General features: G+C 52.7%; 1 protein-coding gene and 1 long non-coding RNA gene across 2 annotated transcripts in view; one reads left to right on the top strand and one right to left on the bottom strand.

Moving 5' to 3' along the window:
* Window positions 1-14,407, top strand: part of WHRN (whirlin) — a 96,516-nt gene that overhangs the window by 17,833 nt on the left and 64,276 nt on the right. Inside the window, 1 exon segment of the mRNA XM_045469485.1 lies at window positions 9,379-9,597. Coding sequence (XP_045325441.1) covers window positions 9,379-9,597 — 219 coding nt within the window.
* On the bottom strand, window positions 714-5,739 carry LOC123593520. The gene is made up of 2 exons (XR_006710359.1): window positions 5,000-5,739; window positions 714-838 (listed from the first exon to the last, which is right to left on the bottom strand). It is a non-coding gene; the product is annotated as an uncharacterized LOC123593520 (long non-coding RNA).

Raw genomic sequence — 14,407 nt, 5'->3', positions numbered from 1 at the left:
GTGAGCCTCCTAGCAACCAAAGCAAAAAGGGAAATCCATGCATTGTTTAGATTCCACTGGAGAATTTCATAGGTATTTCAGGAGAGGCAAAATTCTTCCTTGGCAGTCAATCTTAAAAGGAAGGCAATGAAAAGAAAATAAAGGAAGGCAATTAATTTCAGGAAGAAGGCAATTTCAATTGTACTTCTTCACAGTCTTTCATTTATTTTTATTTTTTTTAATCTTTATTTTTGAGAGTGAGAGAAAGAGAAAGTGAGCAGGCAAGGGGCAGAGAGAGGAGACACAGAATCTGAAGCAGGCTCCAGGATGTCAGCATAGAGCCTGACATAGGGCTTGAACTCATGATCCACAGGATCATGACCTAAGCCAAAGTCAGACGCTTAACCAACTGAGCCACCCAGGCGCCTCCTTTCATTGTCTCTCATTTTATGTGGAATCACCCATGATGTCCCGTCTTTCGTATCTGTTGACACGTCTGTGACCCAAACAGAAGAATCCCCTGACTTCTGTATCTACTGAGAAGCATATAAATAAAACAATCACCATGTAAGTATGTTGAGATACGTAGTTTGAGAGATAGGGAGCAGAAGTGCCACTAACGTGGAGCATTTGATGCTGGAAGCAAGGCCAGTGGATGGACAGGAGACGAGGCCGGCCAGGCAGCAGGGCCAGCCGCACAGGCCTGAGACACACTGTGAGGAGGTGGCATTTTACATCAGAAACGATGGGAGAGGCTGGGCAGGGAAGGGGTAGGGTCCGCTTGCATTTTAAAAGGACGTCCTGGCTGCTCAGCAGAGACTGATTTTAGAGGCTGCGAAGCTGTTGCAGTTAGTGGGCCCTGTAAGAGGTAATTAACACAGATAAAAATGTGATGCAGAGAGAAGGAGGTCTGAAGACAGGGCTAATTAGGGCTTTGCTTTCTCATGACATTAGAAGACGCCCTTGGGGCAGAGAGTCCGCACCATTAACTTCTGTCCTCCCTCAAAGTGGGGCTGAATCGGGAGGGTCTTTCTAGCCCACATGGCCGTCCCTGGCACCAGCTCAGGGTTCAAGAGTTCAGGGGCTCTCACTTGTTCAAAGCCTGCAAGTCCCACATCCCCTCCTCAGACCCTCTCCTTGTCCGTCTTGTGAGGCCAAGACAGAGGCTTGGCCTTGTGCATCGGAACCCCCTAGCACTGCTGGTGAGAGAGGCACAGGTTTGGAAGGTCCGAGATTCAAATCCAAGTCCTGCCTCTTGTCCTCTTTGTGACCTTGCATGAGACACGCCCCCACCTAGACTCTCTTTCCTCATCCATGCAATGGGAAGAATAAAATGTGTGACCATCCCTGTAATTTGGCTATTACCAATAGTATTAGCCACGTTTGTTGGCACCTGCTACACACCATCCTGAATGCTACGTGCTTTGTGTACGTTGTCTCGTCAGCCCTCATTTTGTCCCCAGAGCAGCTCCGTAAGACTAGGCATTAGTAACCCCTTTCAACAGGTGACAGAGCTGAAGCCCGAGGGCTTAAGTAAATTGTCTATAGTCTCAGAGCCAGGAAGAGATAGAACTTTATTTGGGAATGGCTTTCTAGTGGGTATACCTTTCACTGAAAAACTCTTGGGGGTGGGAGATCCTCACCCTAAGATATCTTTTCATGTTAGTGCCTTGCCATTCTCTAGTTTCCAGGTGCAATTGGAAAATAGAGCCAAGGTTTGCCTTAACTGGGAGATCTCTGGGGCCTGTGGAAGAAAGCATGCAGGAGAGTGGGTCCCTGCACCAGAGTGAGCTCTACTTTTGGAAAAGTACTTTGGAAAGCCCCATCCGGTCCCATCCACAGCCCCTGGGAACGAGGGATCTCAGGCCTTCTATAGGCACAGGTGTCATAGTGCTGCCCCCTGCAGGTGCTTATAGGAACTACAACAGGGAGGGACGTAGCTGCATATGAAAAAGGATGCACTGCCCCCTGCCTCAAGGATTCCACTCATCTCCGATCTAGAGAATTAGACACACGTGTGCTTCAAGATGCATGAGAAAGTATGTTATCGCAGCTTTGTTTGCACTGGCAAAAAGTGAGAAACAACTGTGCAACAATAGAGGAGTGAGAATTCAGCGGTGGTGCATCTCTGCCAGGGAATGTGCCGTTGTGCAGAGAAAGAAATGAGCTTAAGGTCACTGAACTGGCAAGGAAAGATCCTCCAAACACATCTTTTTAGCTGGAAAAAAAACACGCTGACGAAAAGTTCAGCGTAAGTCAGTTTATGTAAACATCATTCAACAGTAGTCTTGTACGTGTACATCCGCATGTGTATGAAATGCACAGAACATTCGGGAGGAACGCACAGTGGTCATCATGGATGCTGGGACGAGACTTCCCCTCTAGATTCCCTATAATAATCCTGCCTAACCCCTTGCAGCCCTGACCTGTGTTCCAGGCATTAAACACTTCATGGGTACAAACTCATTATCTTCAGAACCACCCTGTGGTAGAATACCACTCTTCACGGAAGCTGGGGCACGGACTGGTGACCTGCCCAGGGCTGCCATTGGCAGGTGGCAGAGCCGGGAGGGGAATCTCTGTAGCCTGGCTCTGGAGCTGTGGGTCCCAGCCACCCTTTTGCTGGTCTCATCAAATTCCACGTGTGCTGTGCCCGAGGTGTGTGTGCTCACGTGAGCGTGGAGAAGCACGATAAGGCTGCCAGAGCCCTGGTCTAGGACACTGATCTTTCCGCGGCCTCATTTGAACAGATTCCCTGGGGCTGCGTGGCATTTCGAAAGCTCAATAAATATCTTATTGGAAGAGGTTATAAAGAAAACAGAGCATGCAGTGTGCCTCTAGGAATGTATTTTGCTGCTGAAGAGACAGGATGTATGAAGGTGATACAGCGTCTGTCGTGTACGTGGCAACGAAAACGTGGAAGTGCGCTGGGCGCTCTTGGAGGAGGAGAGTCGGTCGTGAGCCAGAGAGGTTTCCTGGAGGTGTGGGGAAACGGGCTGAATGTCAAAGGCAGGGCAGATAGGAAGAAGCGTGGATTAAAGGAAGATGAGGGAGGTTGTGAGAGGGAGGCTAGAGCTGCTGGTGTATTTGTGTCCATGTAGATGAGAACTTGAGAGAATTCTGGGGTTTGTGTTTGGGAGAAGGAGCTGGGAAACTCAGGAAGAAAACTCATATTTAGTACCTACTATGTGCCAGGTGCTATATACTATATGTAGACACTCTTCGTTGTCTTTTTTTGAGGTTTTATTTATTTAAATAATCTCTACACCCGACATGGGGCTCAAACTCACGGCCAGAGATCAAGAGTCACATGCTCCTCTGACTGAGTCAGCCAGGCACCCCTACATTATCTTAATAATGCTTACAATAGTTGCATTTTATTTTTTAAATAGTTTTTTTTTAATTTTTTTCTTTAATCTTTATTTATTTTTGAGAGAGAGAGACAGCGTGTGAGCAGGGGAGGAGTAGAGAGAGAGGGAGACACAGAATCTGAAGCAGGCTCCAGGCTCCGAGCTGTCAGCACGGAGCCCGACGCGGGGCTTGAACTCACGAACAGTGAGATCATGACCTGAGCCGAAGTCGGACACTTAACCGACTGAGCCACCCAGGTGCCCCAGTAGTTGCATTTTAAATGCAGAAACAAGCAGCTCAGCCAGCTAAGTATCTTGATTTCACCTCAGGTCATGATCTTAGGGTTTGTGGGCTCAAGCCCCTCGTGGAGCCTGCTTGGGATCTCTCTCTTTGATCCCCTGCTTGGGATCTCAGTGCAGAGCCTGCGGGGTTCTCTCTTTCCCCCTCTTTCTCTGCCCCTCCCCCTCCATCTCAAAATAAATAAATAAACTTAAAAAAAATAATAAATGCAGGAACAGGCACAGAGAGGTAAGGTTCTTTGCTGTGTCACACAGCAAGTCAACAGCAGAGTCGGGGTCGGTGCCCAGTGAGTCTGAACCCAAATCCCCGGCTGACCAAGGTGGGGTCAGGAAGAGCAGGCACGCATCATCCTTTTCTCTCTTCCTGCTGACGAACCTGAACCTGGGTCTTAGACCAGCTCCCCCTCCGGAGGTGGGGCATTTCTGTCCCTTAGAAGAGAAAACCTTGCCCCTCGAGGTCTGTGTCCTGAGATAAGCTGCATGACTCACTGTGATGTGCCCTTACTCGAGACTGTTCTAGAAGACTTCCTTTGTACATGCCCCTGAGGACAGTAGTCTGATTGTCCTGTGACCTTGTGGTCCCGTTCACACTTGCACTTTAGGGTGTGTTTTTGAACACAGGATCATACACACATCTGCCGTGTTAACACACAACCCTTGGTCCCCTCACGTTGCGACCATCTCCAGTCTATTTCTCTGTTCTCTGCTGAGCGGAGAATCGCGTCGCTTGGTCTGTGATGTTGGGGTTTGATAGTCAGCTCTGAAGAGCTGAGTGAGGCAAATTTGCCTCCTGAGAGCATTAATCCAAGTAGCAAGTTATTAAGTTTGAAGACGTACACATATAATTTACATTTCCAGAATCATCACACGCTGCCTCCACAGTCATCTGGTGATGGATAGTATCTGAGCCACGCCGTCTGCTGGGTCAGATGGAGATTTCGCTATGAGCTGACTCGCAAGCCCCAGGTCAAGTTTTACCAGCAAACTCGTGGTGACAAGTGTGGGAGGAGAGTGCTCTCATGACCCTGCTGCTTATGGTGGACTCTCCCTAGATCTCACTTTTTTTTTTTTTTTTTTTTTCCTTTTCTTTTTAGCCACAGCTCCTTGAACTCTTCGGTGACAGGCACAGTGCTGTCGGGCTCCTCTACCTAAAGAGAGAGTGGCATTATGATCTTCATTTGATAGGAGAGAAACAGATGAACAGAGAGGTTCGGGAACTTGTGTGGGGTGACACAGCTAATGAGCAGTTGGTTCAGGAGACTGGCTGATTCTGGAGGTCGCCACGCAGGAGAGGGACGTGGCTGACAGTCCCCAACTGGCACAGGCAGAGCATGCGGGTTGCTTTAAGTCAGGTGTCGCACAGGACTTACCACCGGCGGGCGGCACCTGCCAGATCAGACACACACAGCCACCGTCTCACTGGAGACCGTCTCCCCAGCCCTCAGGTCCCTTGGGAGGTCCCCTGCTGCCGATGACAGTGCTGAGGTGCAGTGTGCATCCCGCCACACCGGATGCTCCATCTGTCCTTCTGGTGTTTTCTTAAACCCTCGTGGTCCCTTCCAACTGGTAGGGAGCCTCAGAGCCCCCAGGCTCAAGATCTGGTTCAAGGACCTGGGAGCAACCTCAGCCAGCGCAGTCTTGAGTACTCACTCCTTAAACGGGGGCGTGCTGAGGACGGGGCTCTGTCCCTGCATCTCTCTGCGGCCATGACTCATGACCGTCACGTGGGTGAATACAACCTTTTCTTCTAGAATGTAACCACTAACCAGAAGACATTAAAGTTTAATACTGGGGCAGCACCTCAGCAATTAATGAGTTCAGCCTGCTCACGGCCGGTTGGCAAAACTGAGGCTCAGTGAGAGGAGACATAGGCCCCGACCACCCGGGACCAGCCAGGAAGCCAGTGGTGCAACGGGGACACGCCTGGGTCTCTGTTTCACAGCAGGAGCTCTTTCTAATTTCCTCTGCCCCCTAAGCTGCTTGCTGTGGAGGTTCACTGTGGCCAGAGAATCTGCTAGTTCTTTTGTGAGACGAATGGCCTGGTGCGCCTGAGGTCGTGGTGGCAGCGCGTGTGGGGAGTGGGTGCACAGCTTAGCCGGGGAGCACTCATCAGCCAGCTTTCTTTAGGAATTCACTTCTCGGTTCAAAGCCACTCTATTTAAAAAAAACAATTTTTTTTGACATTTATTTATGTTTGAGAGACAGAGTGAGAGTGGAGGGGGAGGGGCAGAGAGAGAGGGAGACACAGAATCCCAAGCAGGCTCCAGTCTCCCAGCTGTCAGCACAGAGCCCGACGTGGGGCTCGAACCCACGAACCGCGAGATCATGACCTGAGCCGAAGCTGGGTGCCCAGCTGACTGAGCCACCCAGACACTCCTTCAAAGCCACTCTTAAAAACAAGCAAGCGGTTGGTTGTAAAGATGGAGACAAAGAGGCCTTAAGAAGACAGAAACCAGCTTCTCAGACCATCCTCCACCCCCTTGCCTTCCCCGCATGACACATTCAGGTTTTAGCTAAAAAGGGCAGTGGGTGGAGCTGTTCGTGCAGCTTCCAATGGTCACTGCACCCAGGCCATATTCCGAGAGCCTGTTCAGATGTCACGAGTGCTGTTTCAGGAATCTTGTTTTTGTTCGGTTTTACCAGAAAAAGATAAAGAAGGCAGCAGTGGAGGATGATGCTCTTGTTCTCCAGGACCCACTGGGAGCCCACATTTACCCAAACGGCCAACATCAGAGGTTCTGGGATGGTCGAAGCTTGAGTGGCCATCAGATCTTCTGGCCCCACAGTCTTGTGATGGGGAAACTGAGGTTCATAGGGGAGGGGGCTTGCCCAGGGCTGGCCTCCTGGAACTTGGCTGTGTTTTTTGTATTTGTGCCCTCTCTGTCCCTTCCCATGTTGGGATCCCAGGGTCCCCTTTTGTAAACCACTGGCGGCAGGCAGCGCAGGAGACTCGGTGACCGCCCCCCAGGCCCTCCCCGGTGCCAGCTCTCTGTGGCATTCTCATCAAAGGCATTAACCTCCTCTCCGTTCTCAAGGTTGCTGCTTGCCTATTTATAGAACTGACCAAGAGAATTCCACTCTTGCCAGAGGTACAGAACACATACCGTGCTCCACGCCTCCCCCCTTCTCGTGTAAGTCCCTGGACAAAGCTTTTCTGCACCTGGTTTCCCTTCTCGATGCAGACGCTCCGGGAAGAGAGGCGAGCGGGAGCTCTGCCCCTTGCAGAGCTCCTACTGTGTGCAAAGGCTCCAGACCTCATGCACATGGTCTCATTGAATCCCCGCGGACCCTGAGAAGTGGGTATTGTTCTTTCATGGCGCTGCTTGGAAAGAGGAGGCGCCGGCCCAAGGACTCATGACTAACAAGTGAGAGACGTATGGCTTCAATGCAGTTCTGCATCAGTCCGCAGTTTCTGTTCCTTTCCCTTGCATTTCTGATTCTGGCCCAGTCGTCTACATCAGACGAGTGAGGTGGCCGCAGGACAGTGCCTGTGCATATTACGGTTTCTTCTGGGCCCACATATGTACTTTCTCACCCCATCAGGTCAACCAGGCTTTTCTGAGGCCCTGCTGAGCGAAGCAGGCTGCAGGAGCCATGAGGATGTGCCCACTTGTTCTCTCTGGGCCTGGCACACGGTAGACCCTCAGTCAATGCTTGTGGAGTGAATGGTGGGGCTCACAAGTGAATGGTAGGCCCGGCTTCACAGTGTGTCAGGGGAGGGAGCAGAGAAGAGGCAGGCCAGTTGGAACGGCCCCCCGCCAGCAGTGCCCTGGTGGAGGAGGGAGCCCTGGGCAGGGGAGAGGGGTCAGGAAGGCAAGGTGGCCTCAGAGGCTCCTGCTGAGGCAGCTCCTGCCCTGTGACCCTCCCCCCGCCACTGCTCCCCAGAAGCCTGCTTGCTCGCCAGCCTCTCCATCCTGCCCCCTGGAATTTAACACAGGTTTTATCCTCCCAGCTGTTCTGTCAGGGGAGTCCCGGGGAATGCTAAAAGAGCACGAAATCTCTCCCTGCTCATCTTCTCAGAAATCTTTTTTAAAAGCAGCGTTTTGGACAGTTGCCATCCTCTCATTATGCCTCCACCAGGGACTGGCATTTAGCTGTGGAATTGAGGGACCTCCCGGCCTAACCTTCTTCCTCCAGCAGAGGCTGTGCCGCCAGGGCTCCCTGCTGTGCTGGAACGCTCTTTTCTTGGCCCCCTTTGTCCAGAGTACTGGGGAGTCTGCAGAATGCAGTATGGGGCCCATCCGGGCAAGCTTGGGGGGGTCAGAAAGCGAAGCACTCCGCTCCCCCTTTTTGGACTTTCTACCAAAAGCAACGTATCCTCATTCTGGAACTTGCAGGGAATATTGAGAAACGGGAAGGACAGAATAATAACCGCCCATAATCCTGCCGCCTAGAGAGACACACAATTGGCATTTTAGCACCATTACTCCTGTGTGATTTTTATCTTAACATAACTGAGGTCATACGGTAAGATACAGTTTGTGTCCTTTCGGCCCCACCTCGCACTACAACAGATCACATATCCACAGTTTTACAAACTCTCTGTGATAGTTTTAGAATGTGGTTATAATGCCAGCATGGGCTCCGTATGTGCAGGTTACTGTCAGTTTCCTCACACAGCCCCCCAGTTGCAGGGTTTGCTGTTAATCCGGGTGCTAAGTGACTGTCCCTGCATAAACGGCTTCATCTCAGCTCCAGGTGCGCTGTGGGAAAGGAGGATGGCCAGTCTCAGCTTCCACCCTGGACACAGAGTCCGGGCTCACCTCTCCATGTGGTGGTTCCATCCCCAGATCAGAAAATGTGGAATAAAGGTGGTATCCACGCTCAAAACTAGTTGCTGTGGAAAAGGAGCCCCTCGCTAGCTATGTGGACAGGTGGTTTCCCTCTGTTTCTTCATCTGAGTAATGGGCCTCTCTCCCAAGAAGATTGGATTCCATGAGGATTTCAGGAGATAAAAGCACGTGGGGCACAGAACAGGGTGTTTTGCACAGACAGGCTCTTTATAAATGTTTAGCTCTCATTATCCATAGTTTTCTCTCTTGACTGTCTTGTCGGGGTCATTAAGACCACCGCCCGGGTTCCGTGAGGGCTCACACGTTTCAGCGTATAGTTGTGCTTGTGGCTAAGATTTATTACAGCAAAAGGATACACAGGGAGCAGGTGCAGGGGGCAAAGCCTGTAGGAAACCAGGCCCAAGCTTCTGAGTCTCCCTTCGCTGAAGGATGAGCACGGAATGAGCTGTGAAATGTTGTCTCCCTGGATGCTCATAGAGACTCAGTGTCAGGGTTTTTATTGGGGTCTGGTCACATAGGTCCCCTCTGCCTGGACCCACATTCCAGAACCCCCCTCTCTCCCCATAGTTTGCAAGTAGCCCAGGCGTGGTGAGCCAGCCTTATCCATTAGGGAATAGGAGGAACACTCAGAATCCAGGTTCCCAGATGCCAGCCAAGCAGGGCTTCCTAAGGATGCAGTGTTCAGCCTGCCGTGTTAACTCTTCTGCACAGCTGTGCTGAGAGATCGTATTTCTTATGTTTGGACCACTTCAAGGCAGGGGTGGGACAGATGTCTCCATAGGACGAAAACCGAGGGCTAGAGGGAAAAAAAAAGGGTCTCGGGGGTTGGCCTCCTCCTCCATGCATGGGGTCCTGAGAGAAGTAAGTTCTGGGTGTGGGGAGGGTGGGCCCTCACTGCCCCCCTTCCTGCTGACTCACATCTCTCTCTCTCTCTCTCTCTCTCTCTCTCTCTCTAGGCTCTGAAGGGCTCCAAGAAGCTGGTGCTGTCTGTGTACTCAGCGGGGCGCATCCCCGGGGGCTATGTCACCAACCACATCTACACCTGGGTGGACCCCCAGGGCCGCAGCATCTCCCCGCCCTCAGGCCTGCCCCAGACCCACGGCAGCACCCTGAGGCAGTGCGAGGGTGACTCGAGGAGCACCCTGAACCTCCTGCAAGGCGGGGATGAGAAAAAGGTGAGCTGCCCGGTGATGGCCCCGGCAAGCCGGCTGGGCATGGAGGGCCGGTGGGGGAGGCTGGCCCCCTCGAAACCCCGTTCTCCTGACCAGACCCAGAACAGGGAAGCTTCTCGGAGGCTGGACACAGGAGCTTGGTTCTCTCGAGTCTCTGTCCTGCTCTCAAGCCCCCTGAAGGGTTTCATCGTGTTTTCTTCTCTTTTTGACCTGTGCAGTGTATATTCTGATGCAGGCTAAGATCCTGAAACCAAGGAGCCCAAAGACTGTGACTTAAATGGGATCCTTTATTTCTCCCTGACACAGAACAGAGGGGACAGTGTGGCCGGGTGCCGCAGCTCTGCTCCACGTCTTATTCCGGGACCCAGATTCCCTCCATCGTCACCCTCTGAGGGCTTGGCCCTTCTGATGGTGGCAGCTGCCCCACCCTAGCCCCTGGAGCGGAAACGGGAGGAGAGACAGCTCAGACAGTTTCAGTTAGACACGGTTTAACTTCTCAGTGGTCCAGACCCAGGCGCGTGGGCACAGGCAGCTGCCAGGACTCTCGGCTCCGCAGGATGCCTTTTGCAGCTGTGGGCCTTGGGTTGTAAAGAACAGAAGCTGGTGCTGGTCACTTTGTACAGAGCGAGTATTTACTGGAAGGATGTGGGCAGGGACTCAGGGTGTAGCCTCCCAGAGGGAAGGGATTCCCACTAGGTCAGTGCTCTGCCTCCTTCCCCTGCAGATGAGTAGCCCAGGGAGGGAGCGCCTGATTGGCTGCTGGGGAGGGCGGGGCACTTTGACTGACAGGACCACCAAGACTATGGCAGGTGGTGGCAGGATGGTTGCCCAGAAGAAGGGGAGCAGGGGCATCAACAGAGGCCCCCTTCCAAAGCCCTCCTTCTCTCACATCTTAACTGTTTAAAAAAAAAAAAAAAGACGGAGAGATGATTCCTCTAAGTTCTTAAACTTTGTTCTGGATGCTGTTTGCATTGCACCCCACGGTTGCTCCTGAGACCAAGAATGTAACTCCTGCAGGCAGCTCGCCCCATGTTTTAGGACCTCGACCCTGACAGCCCGGAGGCCACGTGCCTTGGGGCTCCAGGCCAAGCAAGGCCTTCCATCTGGAGACTCTTTTTCTCAGCTCTGCTTTTCTGACCATAAGAGCACAGCATTCACTTAGCAGGTTTTGTGTTCTTTGTGCAAACGTCAGTATGCAGGCTGTGGCAGAGGGGGCCGCGACTTCTGTGCTGGGTGATGAGTGGCAGGGTGGCCAGATGGTAGGTGCCTCCTCCAGAGCCACCTGGCCTTCTGCGTGGTGGCCAGCACGGGTGGGCACGGGTGGGCTCGGACCCCTCCCCACCAGGGGATCCGTGTTGCTCGGCAGCAGTCTTGAGAAAGCAAGGCTGCCTGTGGCCTTGAGTCATTTTCACAGCCGGCTTTCCAGGGTTGGCCAGAGAACTTGCTTTATCTTCCCCTTGAGCCCTTCCCTGCGTGGGGCCTGGCGCCGATGGGTGCTGGGTTCTGTGCTTATAGCATCCTGGTGAATCCTCACGGCTTCCCTGCCCTGCAGGGTAGCTGTCCTTATCCACATTTCAAAGCTGAGGAATCCAAGAGAGACTCAGAGGGTACTGTGGCAACTAGAACCCATTCCACGGGTCGCCCCATACTTAGCACCTGCGGTGTGCTTGATGCCGTTATGGGAGGGAGGAATAGAGAGAGGGACAAGAGAGGTGAGACCCTGCTCTGGGGAAGCTTCCAGTGAGTTTGGAGTTCGTGGGAGGAGTGAGACAATGATCCAGAAAGGAGCATAAGTGAACAAGATCATTACGATGGTGAAGAATGATGGAAGAGAGTAAAATCAGGAGAGAGGAGTAGAGAGTGAAGGAGAGGGAGGCACTGCTTCAGATGTGGTGGTGGTCAGGGAGTGCCTCTCTGAGGAGATGATTCTGAGCTGAGACCTGTGGGGGGAAGAAAGAGCTGCCATGTACTCTGGGGGCTGAAAATCCCAGGTAGCAAGGACAGCATGTGCAAAGGCCCTGAGGTGGAAACCAGCCCACGTCCTCAAGGCTTAGCAAGAAGGGTGCTTAGCAAGAGGGCCCTGCCACTGGAATTGAGCAGGTAGGAAGGCTGGGAGGAGATGAGGTACCCCCTAGGAGTCTTAGAATAACTTACATAGGAATGTGGAAGGCAGAGACTTAGAGAATTGTGCTCCAGGGATTCAGAGGCCTCAGGAGGCAGGAAATACCCTGGACCACAGCAGAGTGGCCTTCACAGACCCTGCGGCTCCAGATAAGCTTCCATCCTCCCTTCTGTTCTTCTTCTTGCCGATGTAGCATGGAAATCCCCATTTCCTGTTGAGAGGGATGCGGGGAAATCTCTCTGCGGCCCGCACTTCTGTTCCCTGTGCCTGGAGTTTGGCGGGCTCTGACTCTCTTCTCTCCGCTGTCCTCGTCTCTACTCCAAATCACCGTGACCAGACTCCTAGACTTCCCATGCCAAACTTCAAAACTCCTCACCGCCAGCCCCAGGGGACACACGCCTTCCAGGGAAACAAGTTCCCAGTGCAGTAGTGATGTGAAAAATCCCACATGTTGCAAAATTACTTGTGAAAGCCACCTAAGCTGCCCTCCAAAGCTGGCTGTGGCGTTGCAGCCTTTCCAAGTAACGCTGTGCTCCACGCTGAAGCGTGAGAGCCGAGCCGTCCGGAGAGGCTGAGGGAAGGAACAGAAGGGAAGAAAATATGTAACTCTCTGGGAATCAGACCCATCTGCTCTCACGTTACTGTCGTGTCCTCAGAGGTGAATAGGGGCAGGGGGCAGGGGGCGGACAGCATTGCTATTGTTCTAGGCTCCCGTTCTGGAATACCCTAGCCTCCACAGCTCTAATACACCGGAACACATTTGTTGTGGGGGGTTAAATGGGTTAGCGTGAGTGTGACAGGGAGGGTGAGACACTGGAGCCAGGCCGCCTGGATTCAAATCCCGGCTCCGCAGCTTGCCAGCTGTGTGACCTTGGGCAAGTTACGTAAGCGCTCTGAGCTATTGTTTCCATTGGAAACAATGGTAGGGGCTACTCTCCCCACCACCGTGTAAACTCCGTGGCAGTAAGGACCTTGGTTCCACGCCCTGGCACACTCGTAGGGCCTGGATCAGTGCCTGGCACAGCGTAGGTGCTCGGTGTTTATTATATGAACGAGTGAATTAAAACGAAAACGCCTTGCCAGCCGCCGGGTGCATGGTAGACTGAAGGTCAGTAATATTTGCTGGGTTTGAATCCTGTGGGATCAGACCTTGGCACGCCGTTCTCTGCAAAGTTACAGGGGAGGGTGTGGCCACCTGCTTCCCAAGTTGCTATTTTTGTTGCGATCTGAAGAGCTGCCTCTGGCGTGCGCCCTTGGGGGCTGGTGCCCAACCCATCAGTCTCCAGGGAGAAGAGGCACGTTCTTTGTCTCTGTCACCTCTCCTTCACCCACAGGGGAGGTGACACTCATCCGAGCTCAGCAGCCCTCCAGGCCTTACACTTTGGAGTTCTTTCCCGGTTAGCTGAACCCCACTTGAAAACTGAAAAATGGTTTAGGGGCAGGGCGTAAAGCCACAGTTCTCCGAAGTGTTGCTGGAGCACATGGTAATCATATTTCTAATGTTTTGCAGAACTACCGTACCGTTATCCACAGTGGCTGTACCAGTTTACGTTCCTGCCACCAGTACATGAGGGTTCCAGTTTCTCCACATCCTTACCCACACTTGTTATTTTCTGTTTTTTGGGGTTTTTTGTGTTTTGTTTTGTTTTTGGTAGGAGCCATCCTAATGGGTGTGAGGTGGTAGGAGTTTTTTTTCCTGAGCAGTCTTCTTCATGGTGGACCTTTGTGCCTCAGCAGAGCAATGACGTGCCCAACATCGCACAGCTGGGAGTGGTTGGTGTTCAGGGGCAGGGCCAGATCTGTCTCTTTCCAAGCCCTCTGTCCTAATGTTGCCCTGTGCCATGTCCCCAGTGTGAGCAGCCCAGAGGAGGCAAGCTGAGGTGCCTCAGTGGCACATTGCCCAAGGTCTCATGGGATATGCTCTGTAAAAGGGATAGGGAGACTGCTGTGGTGTGCAGAGGAGGGAGATCCTGCCAGCCAGAGATTTGGGAAGGCTTCCTGGAGGAGGTAACGTTTGAAGTTTGGCTACATAGCAGTGGAAGGAACAGTGGTCCAGGCAGAGGGAAGGGTGTGACAGTGGGAAGGAGGGCAGAGAGAAAAAGATGGGTCTTGGGACCCCCTCCCCACCACTGGTGTCCTGTGTGAGTTATGCTTGGGGAACAGCAGGGCTGGGATGACAGACTAGGATAGCCTGTGCACCCTAGGGGACATTTTTCTGCAGGCAGCAGGGGAGGGATGGTCAAAGTGATCCCATGTGTGCTAGGACCGTTATGAGATCGCAAAGGAAAGGGGATGCTAAGCTCATCTTCAAAGTAGGGGGTGGGACTGGTCGAAGTAAAAAGAAAACATAAGGAGCCCCTGGAGCCAAAAGTGACGTTTCCAGTTTTAGTCAAGATGAACTTCCAAGGGGGAAAATAAACCTTGGGGGAAGCTTCCGGTGCTCCGATGGCCTTCTCTGTGTGTGGATGTTCACAGTGGGATCGTTTATGAGTTGGACGCAGGGGATGAGCTCATTCCTTCAAACGGCTTGAAGCGGAGGACGGCTTGAGAGTGCTCACGGGGCTGGGATGTGGCAGGAGAGAGGAAGCGGGAGCGGGGTGGGTTACCAGCCGTCTCTGGGGCACAGCGGATGAGCACAGTGTTCCCAGGTCCTGCTCTGAGGCAGGTGTCCCCCCACCTACCTGCCCTTGA

This window comes from Leopardus geoffroyi, chromosome D4 (genome assembly GCF_018350155.1).
Source record: "Leopardus geoffroyi isolate Oge1 chromosome D4, O.geoffroyi_Oge1_pat1.0, whole genome shotgun sequence".
Lineage (NCBI taxonomy): Eukaryota > Metazoa > Chordata > Mammalia > Carnivora > Felidae > Leopardus > Leopardus geoffroyi.
Note: the sequence above shows the minus strand (reverse complement) of the source record. Positions and strands in the feature narration are given on the sequence as shown.